At 46.7% G+C, this 15,515-nt stretch overlaps 1 protein-coding gene across 5 annotated transcripts in view; it reads right to left on the bottom strand.

The window, feature by feature from the left end:
• PHACTR4 (phosphatase and actin regulator 4) overlaps nt 1-15,515 on the bottom strand; it is a 114,817-nt gene that overhangs the window by 16,456 nt on the left and 82,846 nt on the right. For 4 of the 5 annotated variants that reach the window (XM_074976425.1, XM_074976426.1, XM_074976427.1 and 1 more), the window contains 5 exons: nt 10,701-10,877; nt 10,076-10,156; nt 6,553-6,717; nt 6,075-6,443; nt 867-1,449 (listed from right to left, as the gene is read on the bottom strand). In XM_074976425.1, the coding sequence (XP_074832526.1) occupies nt 867-1,449; nt 6,075-6,443; nt 6,553-6,717; nt 10,076-10,156; nt 10,701-10,877 (1,375 nt within the window). The remainder of the gene's footprint in view (nt 1-866; nt 1,450-6,074; nt 6,444-6,552; nt 6,718-10,075; nt 10,157-10,700; nt 10,878-15,515) is intronic. The other variant, XM_074976428.1, reaches the window with a different exon arrangement.

Genomic DNA, 15,515 nt, shown 5'->3' with positions numbered 1-15,515 from the left:
GAAACCCTCCTATGAGCTGTTTCCAGCACTGCATTCCCCCAGCCGGAGGGAGGGGCAGCGGCAGTGCGTGGTACCATGCTTCTTCCCCCTGCAAGCCAGATCCACCCCACAAAGGACAGAGCCCTGAGCTCTGGGGCCCAGATCCAGGCAAGCTGCAGTCTGGATATGGACCATGGGCTGGGGGTTCCCCACCACTGATTTAAACATTCATGAACTGCAGCAACTGAGACAGAGATTATGGGTAGGATTTTCAAAAGCACCTAAAGGAGTTAGGGGGTTAACAGAACTGTCAAGAAGCTTGCTTGGGTGCACACCTCGCCCAAAGGCTAGGTCAAGACAGTGACAGTCTGAAGGAGATACAGGAGATCTGTTCCCAGGTCCCTGCCTTAATTGTTGCCCCATCCATCCTTCCTGAAGGGTCAGGCAGACTCTGGAATCACCAGTTCAAGGAGATCCATTGTCTGACGCTAGCCCCCTTGCCATCTATCACCAGCCAATCTCATCTGGGGCTTCAGGGTTCAAACCTGCTGCCAAAAACTGGCAGAATTCGGGGGTGGGGGAAACTACCACATCAAATCCCCAGCAGTCTCTCTAGGCCATCCGGAGGCAGATCATGGATGAATGAAGAAACCAAGGGCCTCACTGTGCCTCATTAGTGAAATCAGATACTTAGGCTCTTCACAGCTGTTTTTGCTTTTTCTGCCCAGTGTACCAAGGTGATCACAACAATTCCCATGACTCTTTCCACAAGCCTAAGTCTTGCCCTAGGACATGGGGCGCAGCGCTCCCACGCCCCCATGCAGAGCATTGTGTGCCTGGCTGCCCTGCTCCTTTCAGATGCAGCTGCACACGGAGTCTGTACTCACACTTTCAGCATCTCGATGGTGACTGGCAGCGACTTGGCCCGGCCAAGGGTGCTGTTGTCCTCGCAGGTGCTGTCATTTTCGAAGAGCAGGGAGTGAGCCCTGTGTGACCCCTCTGCAGGTGGGGTAACTGGCAGGGGGCTCGTCAATGCCTGCTGGATCCGGATGTGCAGTGGAACTGGGGGCAGCCGCATTGGCACGTGAGGCTCTCCGAACCCCTGCTCTGCTGCCCGCTTGGGCGCTTCCCCTGAGCCAAGATCTTCCTGTTGAGGGCGTTCCTGGGGCAGTTCCAGGGAGAACTGGGCTTCTGCTGCAGGGATGGAGGCAGACAAGGGTGTGCGCGGGGGTTCGGGAGGTACATGGCTGGGTAACGGTGGAGAAGGCGAAGGTGGCGGGTGAGACACAGTGATACGCACTGGTATCGAGGCCGGACGCGTGGTTGCCACTACCCTGTCACTTGGTGGTTTTGAGGGAGCCGGTGACTCCAGGAAGGGTGCGAGGTTAGATGGAAGGCCCCTCTTGGGCGGTAAGGGTGGGGAAGGCTTGGATAAGCCTGCACCGCTGTTCACTGCTTGAGACAGTTCGGCTGGAAGACAAGAGAGGTACCACATTGTATTAGAGATCTGCCACTGCCCTGGGCCCCTCGCTCACACACTGACCGAGCACAGAGAGCCCTTGGGATCCAGAGGTCAGAAACAGGCAGATTCTGGCCCACTCGAGACCTTGCTCAGACTGCACAACCTGCTCTCTGATTCTCACTGCCCAAAGCAGATACCCGCGGTAATGGAGCAACAAAGCTTCTCACTTGCTCTTGAAGACAGCCACCAAGAGTGAGCAGGGTGGAAGAGTTCTGCACATCCCCCTGTACTGCATGCAAAGGCAGCTCAGAGACAGTGAAACGGCAAGGCCAGATCTGGGAATGGCAGCATTCCTCGGACTGATGCAGGTCAGCACCCGGCTCACTGAGCGAAGGAATGAATGCAATCGGGGCACTCTGTGCCTGTACATACAGCCGTCGCCCAACGGGTGAATTTGATACAACGACCCCAAGAAAACCCTGCTCATACAGCCCTTCCTCTCATACGGCACTGTCAAGGTACTGCTCTTTGAGGACAAGGGATTGGGACTGAAACACTGACATGCTCACACTCAGTGTACCTGTCAGAAAACATTACTGCTCTTCCCTACTCCCTTCGGACCCAACACTGGGTCACCACAAGTCCTGTTACCAGTTTACCCTTCAGCTGTGGTTCTCCTGAAGGCACTAGCATCTAAGGCAGAGCTGATGTCAAGAATTCTCCTGTGTCCAGAGGGGTTTTCACAGAACCCAGGAAATCTACAACTGGAAAAGTCCCTTTCCAATTTGGGAGGCAGATCTGAATTTCACTTAAGGGTCTGTGTCACATGATGTTGATCAAGGAGAGAATGAGAAGAACAAAGTGACTAGGGGAAGAGGGCTGAGACTCAAATGTAATGTACCCCAGGCAGAAAATTGTCCTTGTTAATGGCTCCCAGAATTGGAGACCTCATACTTGGTATGTCACTTCCATCCTCTAGGGGAGCTTCCTGTGTTTAGAAAGGACATTGGACTCCTGATGCTGCAGAGAACTAGTTTGTAGCTCTGCAGCAGGACTGGAATCCCATGGATCCCACAGGACCCAGTGGAAATGCAATTTTAAAAAGTCCCACACCAGGTTCTACTGCATTGGCTTTTTGGCCTTTAATATCAACGCAGTAGCAACTTCTTAGCGTTGAAAGGTCAATTTTCCTACTACCAAACTGCTTGGAAAACATCAGTTTGATTCTGTGTCAGCAGATGTTCACTGGTGGGTTCATATCTGTTTCAACACATTCCCCAGATGCGAAACGAGAGCTACCCATCTTTTATGCCAGAACCACAAAAGGCAGCAGCAAGATGTCAGGAGACAGTGCTCTCTGGGGAGACCGCAGTAATAGAGAGGTGGACATTTTTCACATGTTTACAAATTACAGACTTTTGCCTTACAGATTGTGGGCCAGGATCCTGTTTAGTGCTGAGTGTCCTGTTTCCATTCACTTCAGCTTGGAGGGGCTTCAGTTGCCACTTAAAGCCACACAATAGTAGCCACACAACATCAGCTGTGGGTATTAAGAGCCTGATTCTCAGAGGAACCAAATACCTGTCACCTCTCATAAACAGAAGTTAGAAAAGGAGACCACCCTCAGGACTAGGCCCAATTGCAAGCGACCTGTGAGTCTACTCTGCCTCCCTTCATAAGTAAGGCAAAGGAGGAGGCTCTCTCACTGGGATAAATATTAGTTTCACTGCAGCCAGGACAACACAAACTTCCCTGAGCCAACATAGAAGCCAATGTATTACTCCAGTTAAGGATAAATTACCCAGTTTGCTATGAATGCCACAGCTGCCCCTGTCCCGGGCATGGCCTTGACAGAATCCACACATCCACTATGAACTACTGTAGGGTAACAGTGACAGAGAGTAGCTGTGTTAGTCTGTGTTCCATCAAAACACAAAAGCAGTCACGTAGCACTTTAAAGACTAACAAAATAATTTACCAGGGTGATGAGCTTTTGTGGGACAGACTCATGAAAGCTCATCACCTAATACATTTTGTTAGTCTGTAGGGTAAGTTAGTTATATGAAACTTAGCATTTCCAGAGCCTATTCTGCTCTGAAGTGGCTTTTAAGAGGCCAGCTGTCTAGGAGCCCAATGTACAGAATGAGAAGGCAGAGATGGAAGAGACCTGTTACATTAGCCATGTTCACTTCTTTCCAGTACTAGGCTGTTCCCTTCCACTGTGTGTTTGTCACCTAGTTTTTATATGCTCAATCAATGGGCTTTCACCCTTTCCTTTGGGCACTTATTCCCCAATCTCACCATTGGGAAACACTGATACTATACGTTCCTTTGCCCAGTTCAGTCCCATCACTCCTAGTTATGCCTTTACTCTCCTGTTAAATATTTTCTTCCCCTCCCCTGGTGTGTTTATACCATGCAAACACACCAAACACACCTTCTTTCAGTTTCACCCTTTAGTGAAACTATGCTGGTTTGCTAATGCAGAATGACTAACTCCAATCCCTCTTTCAATGCTCGAGTATCAGAAACAACATCACTGTGTTTAGGTTTGTATGGTGTAGAATTGTGAAACTGGTCACTGTTTGGATGTCAACTCTCAACAGGCAAAGCAGGGAAAACAGGTGCAGGCGCTCATCAGCTCTACTTACATTTTACCCCCCTCATACACTCTGCTGTAGCTGTCTGAGGCCCCACCCTACACGGCTGGGGAGAGCAGTAGTATGACAGTTTGCTGTCTTTAATGACACTAATTGCAGATAATGTAGAGAAAAAAAAGAGTATTTCAAATTCCACCCATGCTGCATGCAAGCAGCTTAAGCATGCAAAGAGGGTGCTTCCTGGCAAGCACAACAGGAATGGTCAGACTAGTTTCATCATCTGGCAAACAGCAGTTTAATTAACATGAAAAATTCCGTCGTAAAACCTGCTAGAGCAGAGAGCATCCCAGAGCAGAAATACTGAATGATTTTGGTTCATATTCATTTTTTAGCCTGGAAAAGTAGTGTTATTTGCTTGTGGAAATGAAAACACCGATGCTTAATGCTGGTAGGTCCTGCACTGGCTCTCTTTATACAGCTCTTGTATTGCCTCCCAATAAGACCTGCATAAGTCCACCCTCCTCTGTTCCAGTGATGGACTCATTCCACAGCCCCATCTCTACATCTCAGTCCTGGTCTGTGGCACTCCTCGCTACTCTGGTCTGAAGACTAGCAACAGAGCTGTGTGGTAGTCGTCCTGCAATGGCTTGATTCAGTCCACTTAACACATTTCACTTGTAACTTACTCAAGACTTAACTAAGGCAGGGACATGCAAAGTGGGGGGTGGGCCCCCTCAGCGGGGCACGAAATTTCATAAGGGGGGTGTGGCATCTTGGCTGCTGGGTCTCCGGCTCATCCATCTAATTAAAAATATTGAAATATGTTACTGTTTTGCGGTCTGTGTGTTCACATTTATAGACCAATTCATGAAGTTTTTATAGTTTACATACTTATTTTCTTACACCTTCCAGAAGATTTTTTTTCATATGAACATAAGCAAAATTTCCATCGGGTTGGATTGTGTTAGACAGATGGGGGGGGGGGTGCCTGCTAAATGCTGGGATGAAAAATGCAAAAAGTTTGCTCACCCCTGAACTAAGGCACTTAACCTAAACAACCAATACTTAATACTGGGCTAATTGGACGGCCAGAAACTCCCTCCCAACACGTTCTGTTAAAATGAGTTTGGAAATGAACGGATTTTTGTTTTTTAACTTAACCAGCACAAGGAAGAATCAATTTCTAATTTACATTTTAGTGCTGGATGGGCATCCCTGCAGCCTGAATGTCTCCATTTATCCACAGCAGTGGGAGTGGGGTGGTGGGAGCGACACTCTCCCAACACCCCTTGGCAGCTTTGCCAATGCAACTTTGAGGAAGCATGTCAAGGAGCAAGGGGGTAGTTCAGACTCCACAGGCCCCACCCCCCCAGATGCTTTGCCTCATTGTTACAAGTAGCAGCAAGGGCACAGATCCATGCCAAATACCACAGTGATTTGTCACATGGATATTTCCCACCTATTTATTAGGATGCCAACAGCTGCAACCAGAAACTTCCACTGACCATATAAACTGGTGATTTAGAGGTGAAAGCCTCTTAAGACCTACGAACAATCCCCAGCCTTTCAGTCCAGCGCAGCTGATAACTTTTTGCCTGGGTGAAAGATACAGATGCTTTATTACAACAGTTATTTCTAATCTCCTCACCACCCTTAACAGAAAAAAAAAAAAAAAAGAGAGAGAGAGAGAGTGAGAGAGAGAGAGAGAGAGAGAGAGACTGCCTAACTTGATCAGCTGCTGTGGATACATCTGTGCTCGGCAGAGGGTTAGGTCTGAAGTGCCACGTGAAAGGACTTAACATTAGCCCAGTGCTGATGGGACCAGAACCAAACACAGCTCACCCAGTTTCCTGGCCCACCCAGAGTTCAAGCCTTGAAGATCCTTGATTGTTTCACAGGCATTCAAGATGTGCTACATATGAACACAGCAACCCAAATCTTCACTTCCCAAAGAGACAGACAGGGCAATCTCAAAGTAAGAACGGAAGAGTACCCTATGTCTGACATCCACTTGCAAGGAGGAAGACACTTACCAATTACAGGGTTGCTATTTCTGTTCACCGGCTTTGGAGGTGGGATGGGGGGCTGTTTGGCCAGTGTCCCGCTGGTTGTACTTGTGGAGGCAGTAGTGTTAGTGCTGGCAAGAAGAGGGAGCACAGTCCTGGGGGCTGGGCAAGGGGCGACGGTGGAATTGACTGTTTTTGCTACGCTGGTGGTGGCAGTAATAGACGAGGAGGATGGAGTCCTTGTAGTGCGGCTGGCTGGGACAGGATCCCTCGCCTGCACATCGCTTGCCTCCTGAGAGGAGGACAAGGGTCTTTTTGGAGGAAGCAAAGGCTGTTTGGGTGCATGTGGCTCATGAGAAGGTTCCATTTCTGAAGTCGGATTGCTACTGGATGAGCCTGCAAAGTGAAACACAGAACACTGCTTACTGGGCAATGAGGGAACACGAGAAGAGACTTCAAAACAGGCATTTCCTTGTGATAAATTGAAGCAAGCCTGATTTCTAACCTGGTCTTCTCTTTGGGTCCTCAACAGGAACAGACTTCCTAAGGCTTGATCTCTTTTCAGCCACTTCCTCCACCTGGGCCAGACTGGAAATCCCAGGGCCACCAATGGGAACTGTATGCCCATTCTTCAATGCAGTATGGCTGAGTTTGTCCGGCTCCTCTTCCTCTGCAAGGGGGTGGGGATGGGGAATGAACAGAAAATGATCAAAAGTGACAAAGATTCTTAAACCTTAGTCCTGCCACGACTGCAGGGGACTGGACTAGAAGACACCTGGAGGTCTCTTCCAGTTCTACGATTCTAAGAGCTGAAGTTTGAGAAGATACAAACCTATTGGTAGGCAGTGAACTGACGACAGTTTGCCTATGATCGTCTATTTAAAAATCTGCAAGTATCCGTAACACCCCTTTCACTTCTGGAATATATGATCCCAGAATTACTATCTACATAAAACAGCACATGGTAACATCAGCACCAAGTGAGTCTGGAGCTCTTGATTTCAATGACGATGTGCTAAAAGACGGTACAGGGTCTGATCACCTGTAACTTTGGTGTGTATTACCATTATGCCTTCTGCCCCCCACTCTATGGGCTCAATTACAAAGGACCATATTTACAAGGGTTAAAGATAGGATGGCCTTCAAGGCCAGCACAATCTTGTGATCAGTAAGTCAGTGGCAAGCTCCAGCAGCCTTCTGTACCAGCTTACTTTTAAGGGCTTCTAATGAACCTGGACTAAGCTTAAAAAAATATGGAGATCTATACCTCTCACAGAATAGGAAAGGACATTGAGAGGTCCTCAAGTCCAGTCCCCTGCACTCACAGCACGATTTATCACCATCCCTAACAGACTTTTTTTTATTCTATTTGCCCTCTTTCCCTAAATGGACCCCTCAAAGACTGAGCTCTCAACCTTGGGTTTAGCAAGCGAATATTCAAACCACTGAGCTATCCCTCCCTACATTAGAGAGCTCAAAATGCTGGCCAGCTTTCTAGGTATAATAGATTTGTTCTGAAGACAAGAATCATTCAGTGCTTCCAGTGCACCAACACCTTCCGTATTTGTCTGGACACAGTGCTCCTGCCACATTTGCTCTGGAAAAGAAGAAGCAGCCTCAAACATCTGAACAATGCGGAAGAGGATTTTCCTTAAAATTGTCTCATTTCTCCTACCTCTCTTTTTGATTCAGGTCCAGAATGCATTTCCCTAACCTTCAACAACTTTAATCCTGACTACTTCTTCCCATGTTTCCTTGAGCATTGCTCCCTAAACTCTGAAAGGTCAATCTCCCTTCGGAAAACACAGGCATCCGCACACTTCAGCCCTGACGTTACAAGATTACAGAAGCTCTCCTGCCAGCCTAGTGCTGTGCACGCAAGTGCTTGTGTCAGTGTAAATGACGTTGCTCTGGGGGGGATGTAATTTAGTCACACCCCCGAGTGATAGGAATTTTGCTGCCATAAGCTGTAGTGTAGACATAGCTTGAGCAATCACCCATTTGATGGATGAGACACATATTCTTACTGTCAGTAATTTTTTCAAGCTCCCTGAGAACTCAGGCAGATGTTGCTGTGTTGGTTAAATTTGACAGGGTTTGGTCTACACTTAAAAGTTAGGTTGATAAATCTACCGTTCCTCACACCCATAAATACTATGCTTATAATAACGTAACTCCCAAGCACAGGCCTGGCTAAATCAATGGAAGAATTCTTCCATCAACCTAGCCACCACTGCTCAAAGGTGCATTGTCTATGCTGATGGAAAAACCTCTTCCATCAATGAAGGAAGGGTCTGCATTATGGCACTATAGCAGCAGAGCTGTACCACTCTTGCATCCGTAATGTCGACATGGCCTTAGCATTTCTACTGTTTTCTTTGCAAACATTAGAGAGAACCTTAATTTTAAAGTAAAGCGACGACTGTGGAGAACAATCCAAAGGGCCATCTCATTAGTTCTTTGTGCCTTCCATCGTCTCAAAATCTAGTTCAAAATGGTCTTTGGTCTTCAAGCACTCTATGAACTTGGGCCAGCCTCTCTGAGGGACTGGGTCTGCTGTCATGGCTCATTTGATGTTGGTTCCCTACATCCCCTCCCCACTGTGGATAAATCATCTCCTCTACACCTCTTCCCCACACAGCCTTCCTGTATCTGCCACAATGCTACCTATCTTCATATTCCATCTGAACATATCCCTGCTACCCCTATCAACTGCTCTCCTTTCTTTACGTTACAATTTAGTTTCACATGCACCGTTTGCATCTGTAAGGAAAATACCAGACACAATGCAGCTGTCTAGAACTGAATAAAGGATAGCAAAGAACTTCATCAAAATGAGCCACTGAGACCTGAACGTCAGAACTCAGAGCGCATGCAAGGGGGCAAAACCTCTCTCTCTCTCCAGAACACATCTTTCAGAAAATATGCTGATCTTCTGTGGGCAGAATTTAAAACTGCCACCAACAGTAGAAACCTTCCACTGACTTGCAACACAAATATCAAAGCATCAATCTCTAACTTCTGTGATTTAAAATCTATCCACCCTGACCCCATATTTTATTTCTAGCACTTTGTTTAAACTCCACCACTTCCTAACCCAGCATGGGACTACAGCCAAAACACAAAATTCCATCTCTTACCAACGCTGCCGTCTGCCACACCCTTGTTACACTCTCTCTCTCTCTCTCTCTCTCACACACACACACACACAGAGAAAATTTACACTGAGCCTCTGTTTTCCCTTCCTAAGTTTCATCCCATGACTTCTCATCACACATCTCTGAACGCACAAAATTCCTCCCCTTAACTTGGTGTTTACAAGGCTCAGATACTTGCGGATTACTTCAGTCACATTTCACCCTGTTTCTCTAGAATCTTTCGTCCTGGGTTGTGTTAATCATTTTTGCAGCTTTTCCTATAGTTTGGCTACAATGTTCTGGTCAGGAGGAGCCCAGAAACGAATGAACCATTACAGGCCTGTCTGAGAGGCGTGCGAAGGGCACCTTTCACCTCCTTGATGGAATGCTTCGACACAAGCACTTCAAAAGCTGCACAATTTTTGTTTCCTTTTATTTGGGCTTGCAACCCTAGAAACAATTAAATTCAACATTTCTCACTGGGGCTAGGCTATAAACTGAACTATCATCAGTGCAAACTGATTTCAGCAAGCAGGAACACCAAGGCGAGGAGTGTAGAGGGACAGGACAAAAGGCTGGGCAGGGATACAAATACGACAGAGACACAACAGGCAGTGACAATGAATCTCCCTGACAGCCACAGACAAGAAGATGCACAAGAACACGGAATTCAGGAATTTCTTCCTCGCTACACTGCTTTCCTAGCCAGGTACAGGAGCCAGACAGGGAGCGTGTGCAAGGGACAGACAAGGGAAGAGAGATCATGTTTAGCAAACAGCCTTTAACTTATTTTATTTTTAAAAGGTGCAAAACAAGGGTGGGATTATGGCAGCAGCAGACCAGCTACACAGAACACAGATAGGTGGATGACAGGTTCTTTTGCAAACTCACCCTTCTCAGGGTCTTCCAACAGAACCCCTCTTTTAACCAGCTCCTCTCTTGGCTTTCGCATAGAAATCTTTCGTTCTAAAACTGATATTAAATTGAAAAAAAGCACTCAGAAAACAGGGCACGGGGAGGGTTTCAGAAGAATGGTTTGCAAAGGGTTTGGCTCTGGGGATGAAATAGCTCAAGTTGCTGCATTTTATCTGGAGAAGGAAGAGGGAGAAGATTTTAAAATTACCTCTTCACTCAACAGAATATAGTGCTAGAGCACTGAACTGCCATTGCTCCAACCCAAGGTTCGATGGGGGAAGTCCCTTTCAATAAAAGAATGCTGCATATTTAAGACTCTTCAGTATAGGTGTTTTCCTCAGTTCAAAAATATTTTAGCTGCTGTTTTAAGGAGCCAGCGGCGGAGGCTTCTGTGGTCCCATCACCGGCAAAGAAATAAACTTTGATCCCAAACATGCCAGAGTTGGACACAAGGCTGCAGTCAGCCTCTGCCACTCAGCCAGAGAGGCCACTGCTCTGATTGCTAGTTGTAAAAGACGGAATGACTTGGCAGGCATTTCCCCAGTGGGGAAAAGTGTTTAACCAAACTTCAAGAGGAGCAGCAGCAAGCCTCATGCTTTACCTTCTGAAGTCTCCTTAAACTTGTCACTGCTTTTCTTTTTCCTCCACTTCCAAGGCTTGAAGATCTTGCCAAAGCCTGAGAACTTGCTTTTCCTCTTGGTAGGGGGTGTGGTGTCTCCAGATTCCAGGACGTCAGCTCCCATCCCCATGTCAGACGATGGATGATCCACTTCCTCAGCTACACAGAAGAAAAAAAAAAAGTAATGTCATGGATCTAATCCAGTGAAACTCCTGAAAGATCCCTCCTTTCCCACCCAGCCAGCTCCTGCCAACCCACCTGTGGATACCCAGAAAGTGATAAGCAGTGATGCAAATTCATGCAGAAGAGATAGCAAAACTCCATGCCATCACATAACCAGTCAGTACTGAACACAAGTAGGGAAGCAATCAAGTGAAGTTTTCAATTACAACAGACTAACGACATACTGAGATGTGCGAAGGGAGACTGGTCAAAAATCCCTCAAGTGTAACTGTGAATTAGTTAATATTCGTACAGTGCTACAATTTTGCTGTAGGAGCACAAATGAAAAGCTTTATTGCAGTCTCTTGGTCTCAGCTGGAAGCAACTGCCCTAGCCACAAGTAGTTACATGAATAAAATACATTCCGTACTGTAGAATGGCAGACTTCCATCATTGTATTTAGACAGATCCTGCTGAAGTTATCAGCCCATCTTGAGAGTTGTAGACAATGCAACTAAGCCATTCTGATTTCTACTCCCTAACCTCTTAACAAGCCAATAGTACCCAGCCAAGAGTAACAAAACTCAGGAAAGCAACACAATGCAACCTTGCACTCCACCTAGTATACTCGAATTCTCAGGAGGGCGCAACAGGACAAGGTGGGAGAGGGAAGGTGGGGGAGGGGGACAACGGGGAAGGGGTGAAAGGATATACCTACACAAAATTTTTCTGCATCAGATAAGCCTTGTTCTGACACAGGCTGCGAAGAATGATTTGAACGCAAAGCATCAAGATATGTCAGTCACCTTTCTTGCCTGCCTGGAGTTTGCAACTTGTTGGAACTTACTGAGAAAAGGGAGAATTCACAATCCACACAAGCCAGCAGGGACTTACAGCAACCTTGCATCACATTGCATCCCTGATACACATCTATCGGGGATGGTCTAGACAGTGCTTGGTGCTGCCGTGAGGGCAGGGGACTGGACCCGATGACCTCTCCAGGTCCCTTCCAGTTCTAGTGTTCTGTAAAGATAGCTAGTGACCCACTTCATGGTCATGATGAGAATCCCAGGCCTCTAGCTGTGTGTCTTGGCAGCACTAGTTGCTCTACAGGCTGGTAAGCAGTACGGAGAACAGAATGCCTTATTAATGACATATCTACACTTTAAACACTATAGCGTAGGCTTATGTACACTCACAAGAGGGGTTCTCTGTCAGTCTCCACAATCCACCTCCTCACAAAGTAGTTGTTAGGTCTATGGAAGAATTCTTTTGTCAGTACAGGGATGTGTCCAGAGAGCCTCAGTTGTGTGGATTTTTCAACCCCCTTGAGCAAGTGAGTTATGCTGATGTAATTCACCAGTGTCAACCAGGCCTAAGGATTTCTGTAATACACTGGGGACTCCATTGTGTGCGCCCCAGGTTATAAATCACACTGGTGGGCCTTATTTTCTGAGCAGCTGTAAAACAAAACTTTTTTGGCATTTGCCGCATACTTTTTAGACTTGGGAAGTCCTTGAGCTATATAGTCTCAAACCAGGGATAAGTGACATGTCTCCAGAAAAGGCAATGCTTCAGGAGCTGACCAGGATGACAATTCACTCATCCACTATTCATATGCAGGCAGTTCAAACCAACAGTCCCATCACCCAGAACTACAGGATTTTAGAAAGAGTCATCTTCTAGGTCCAGCCCACCCCAATTACAGTATCATACAATTAATAACATGCAAGTAACATTAACCAGATGACACAGCACCAGGTAACAGAGAGGTCTCTGTGTCAGTCTGTGTGCCAACAAAACAAAGCAGCAGAAACGGAGCACTTGAAAGATCAATTTCATTTCCAATACAGGCTGACATTTTTAAGTACAGAGGACAAAAAAAACTATTAATGACGAATCAAACAGGATTGAAGGAAAGGGGTGAGGAGATGTTTATTGTCCTGTCTGAGATAATTATGAGCATCAAAGAAAGGGTAGTCCTTGTAATGTGTGAGGTAATTGAATTTGAATATGAAGTCTAACTCACAAATCTCTTGCTCTAATCTGTTGTTAAATTCTTTTTGTTCCAGGACACAAATTCTCAGGTCTTTAACAGAATGGCCCACTCCATTGAAGTGTTCACTGATCAGCTTATGTGTATTGAGTTTCTTGATGTCTGCTCTATGTCCATTTATTCTTTGGCAAATACACCAGCTGTCAGAAGTTGACGTGTTTAAACAATATGTGGGAGGTCAAGTTTGCAGAGACGGAGGAGCAAACAGGAAAGATTGATGTATTGTAGTTCACTTGATAAATTTTTGCAGGTCAGGTCCATAAATGGCTATTAGCCAGGGATAAAGTATGGTGCCCTAGCCTTCATAACAAGGGCAGGAGATGGATGGCAGGAGATAAATCACTTGTCTTCTGTTCTCCTTCTCTGGGGCACCTGGCATTGGCCACCGTCGGCAGATGGGATGCTGGGCTTGATGGACCTTTGGTCTGACCCAGTATGGCCATTCTTATGTTCTTATGTTCACTGAGATGCTTGGATCTTCATGCTGTGACGCTGTTCATCAGACATGTCTGCATTGCAGCCGGGCTGTGTGATTTACAGTTAATGCACATCAGTGAGGGTTTTTAACCCCCACTGTGGCCCCCGACTGACATGTCTATGGGTCAGTGACCACCGACCTGAAAAAGGTTCCCGACCCTGATGTAGATAGATCGGAGCTAGTTTTAATCAAGCTAGCTTGCTAAAAATAGCAGTGATGACATGACAGCAAGGACTGCATAAACTTCCATGTCACTCCAAGAATTTGATAAGTGGTCAAGACCCAAGTACGGGAATGAGCAATGTGTAATGTAGGTAAGGGAAGGCATAGCCTTCCCAAAACTACCTACGCTGCCCAGCCACCTGGGAAGGCTGGGGCCATGGTGCAGCAGCCCTGGCCTTCCAGGCGACCAAGAAAGACCAGGCTGGGGTCAGGAGCGGCATGGCGGGGGGGGTGGGAAGGAAGTTGTTGAAGACGTGTGGCCTCAGGGCAGAAGGGGCAGGACTGGGATTTGTCCCACCCAAGAGAACAGAGGGCAGTTCTGGGTGGATGATTCTATTGTGGGGCAGGGGCAGGCTGAGGAATAGAGTTTGGGTGAAGGAGAGGGTTATGACCTAGGGCGATTGTGTAAATGGTTTGGGTTATGACCTTAGGCAAGGGATTGGGGTGCAAAAGTGGGTGCCAGGTGCAAGCTCCAGTTGGGAGGCATTTACTGGAGGCAGCTAGCGGCCAACAGCCCATCGGGATCCTTGGGCTGGCTCCCTGGCTGCCAGTTGCTGGGGCCAGTGTGTGTGTGTGTGTCTGTGTGGCGTGAGCTCAGGGTGGGGTGGAGGACTCTGTGTGCACTGCACGTACCTGCAATCCTGGCCCAGGAGGCTTCCACTGTCTGCAAACCAAGTGTGCTGGTGGGGGTGGGGGGGTGCAGGAGTAGCGCACGGAACCCCAAGGAGCTGTCCACACAGACGCACGCACTGGCACCAGCAGGCGGCTGCTTCAAACAGTGTGTGTGGGTGCAGCAGGCCGGATGCACGTTTGGCAGGCCATATTTTGCCTACCCCTACCCCGGGTTCATACTGTCTCGTGTAACATATGGCTCCACACCTCCACTGCTATTTTTAATGAGCTAGTTAAATGAGAGCTAGCTCATGTCTGTGTACACGGATTACGAATCACACATGCACACAAACCCAGCTGCAGTCCAGACACGCTCCTAAAAAAAGATTAGATATGAAGGAGCAACATTGAAAACAGGTTGTTCCCCATGCTGCTATATAGGCAAAGAATGCCAAGTATGCACCTCAGCAGTTACTCCGTGATCTAATATGCTCCTTAGGAGCAGCGCTGATGGGTCCCTAATAGCCACTTCTTGGGCAAAGAAGTGACAGGATGCAAATCCAGACCTTCCCAATGGGAGAAGGCATTTTAATAACTCACTGTGAACAGGACGAATACTCGAGTAGGCAGGTGCAGGACTTAAGGATTTAAGGACAGGGTGCTTTTCAATGTCTGCTAATGGTAGGTAGGGGCATGGGGGATAAATGATCAGAAACCAAAGTGACAAGAATTGTCATGCAAAAACAGGAGTTATGCATGGGAGTCAATTTCACAGAGACAAGGGACTCAGGGTGGATTGATTTAAATCGAGGTAGCCTCATTGATTTAAATCACGCCCCCCACGCAAAAAAAAAATCATTGGTTTAAATCAGGTTACCAAATAAGATAAGACTGACTGTGCTTAGTGTGCACTTCATTTTGAATAAAGCCTCATTGAACTCACTGGCACCTATTTTCTCAAAAAAATATAAGATATTATATAAAATGGGGCTCCCTTGGAAAAGTTGAGTTATGCTAAAGTAAAATAGAGAAGAGACTTGTGGCATCACCATTATGGTCTGTGGCCAGGATATTCCAAAATAAGGGGCATATATTATGTAATATAAAATTAAAAAATGACACACAGTGGCAACTAGGAACTTCAGATTTCTCTTACTGCAGTTTTCTGTATTGTATACATAAGTGATGGGTTCTAAGCCTAGTTAACTAATTAAACAAGCCATAAGGATTAGCTACGCTAAACCTTTTTTTTTTTTGTACCAAAATC

This window comes from Carettochelys insculpta, chromosome 24 (assembly GCF_033958435.1).
Source record: "Carettochelys insculpta isolate YL-2023 chromosome 24, ASM3395843v1, whole genome shotgun sequence".
Taxonomy (NCBI): Eukaryota; Metazoa; Chordata; order Testudines; family Carettochelyidae; genus Carettochelys; species Carettochelys insculpta.
Note: the sequence above shows the minus strand (reverse complement) of the source record. Positions and strands in the feature narration are given on the sequence as shown.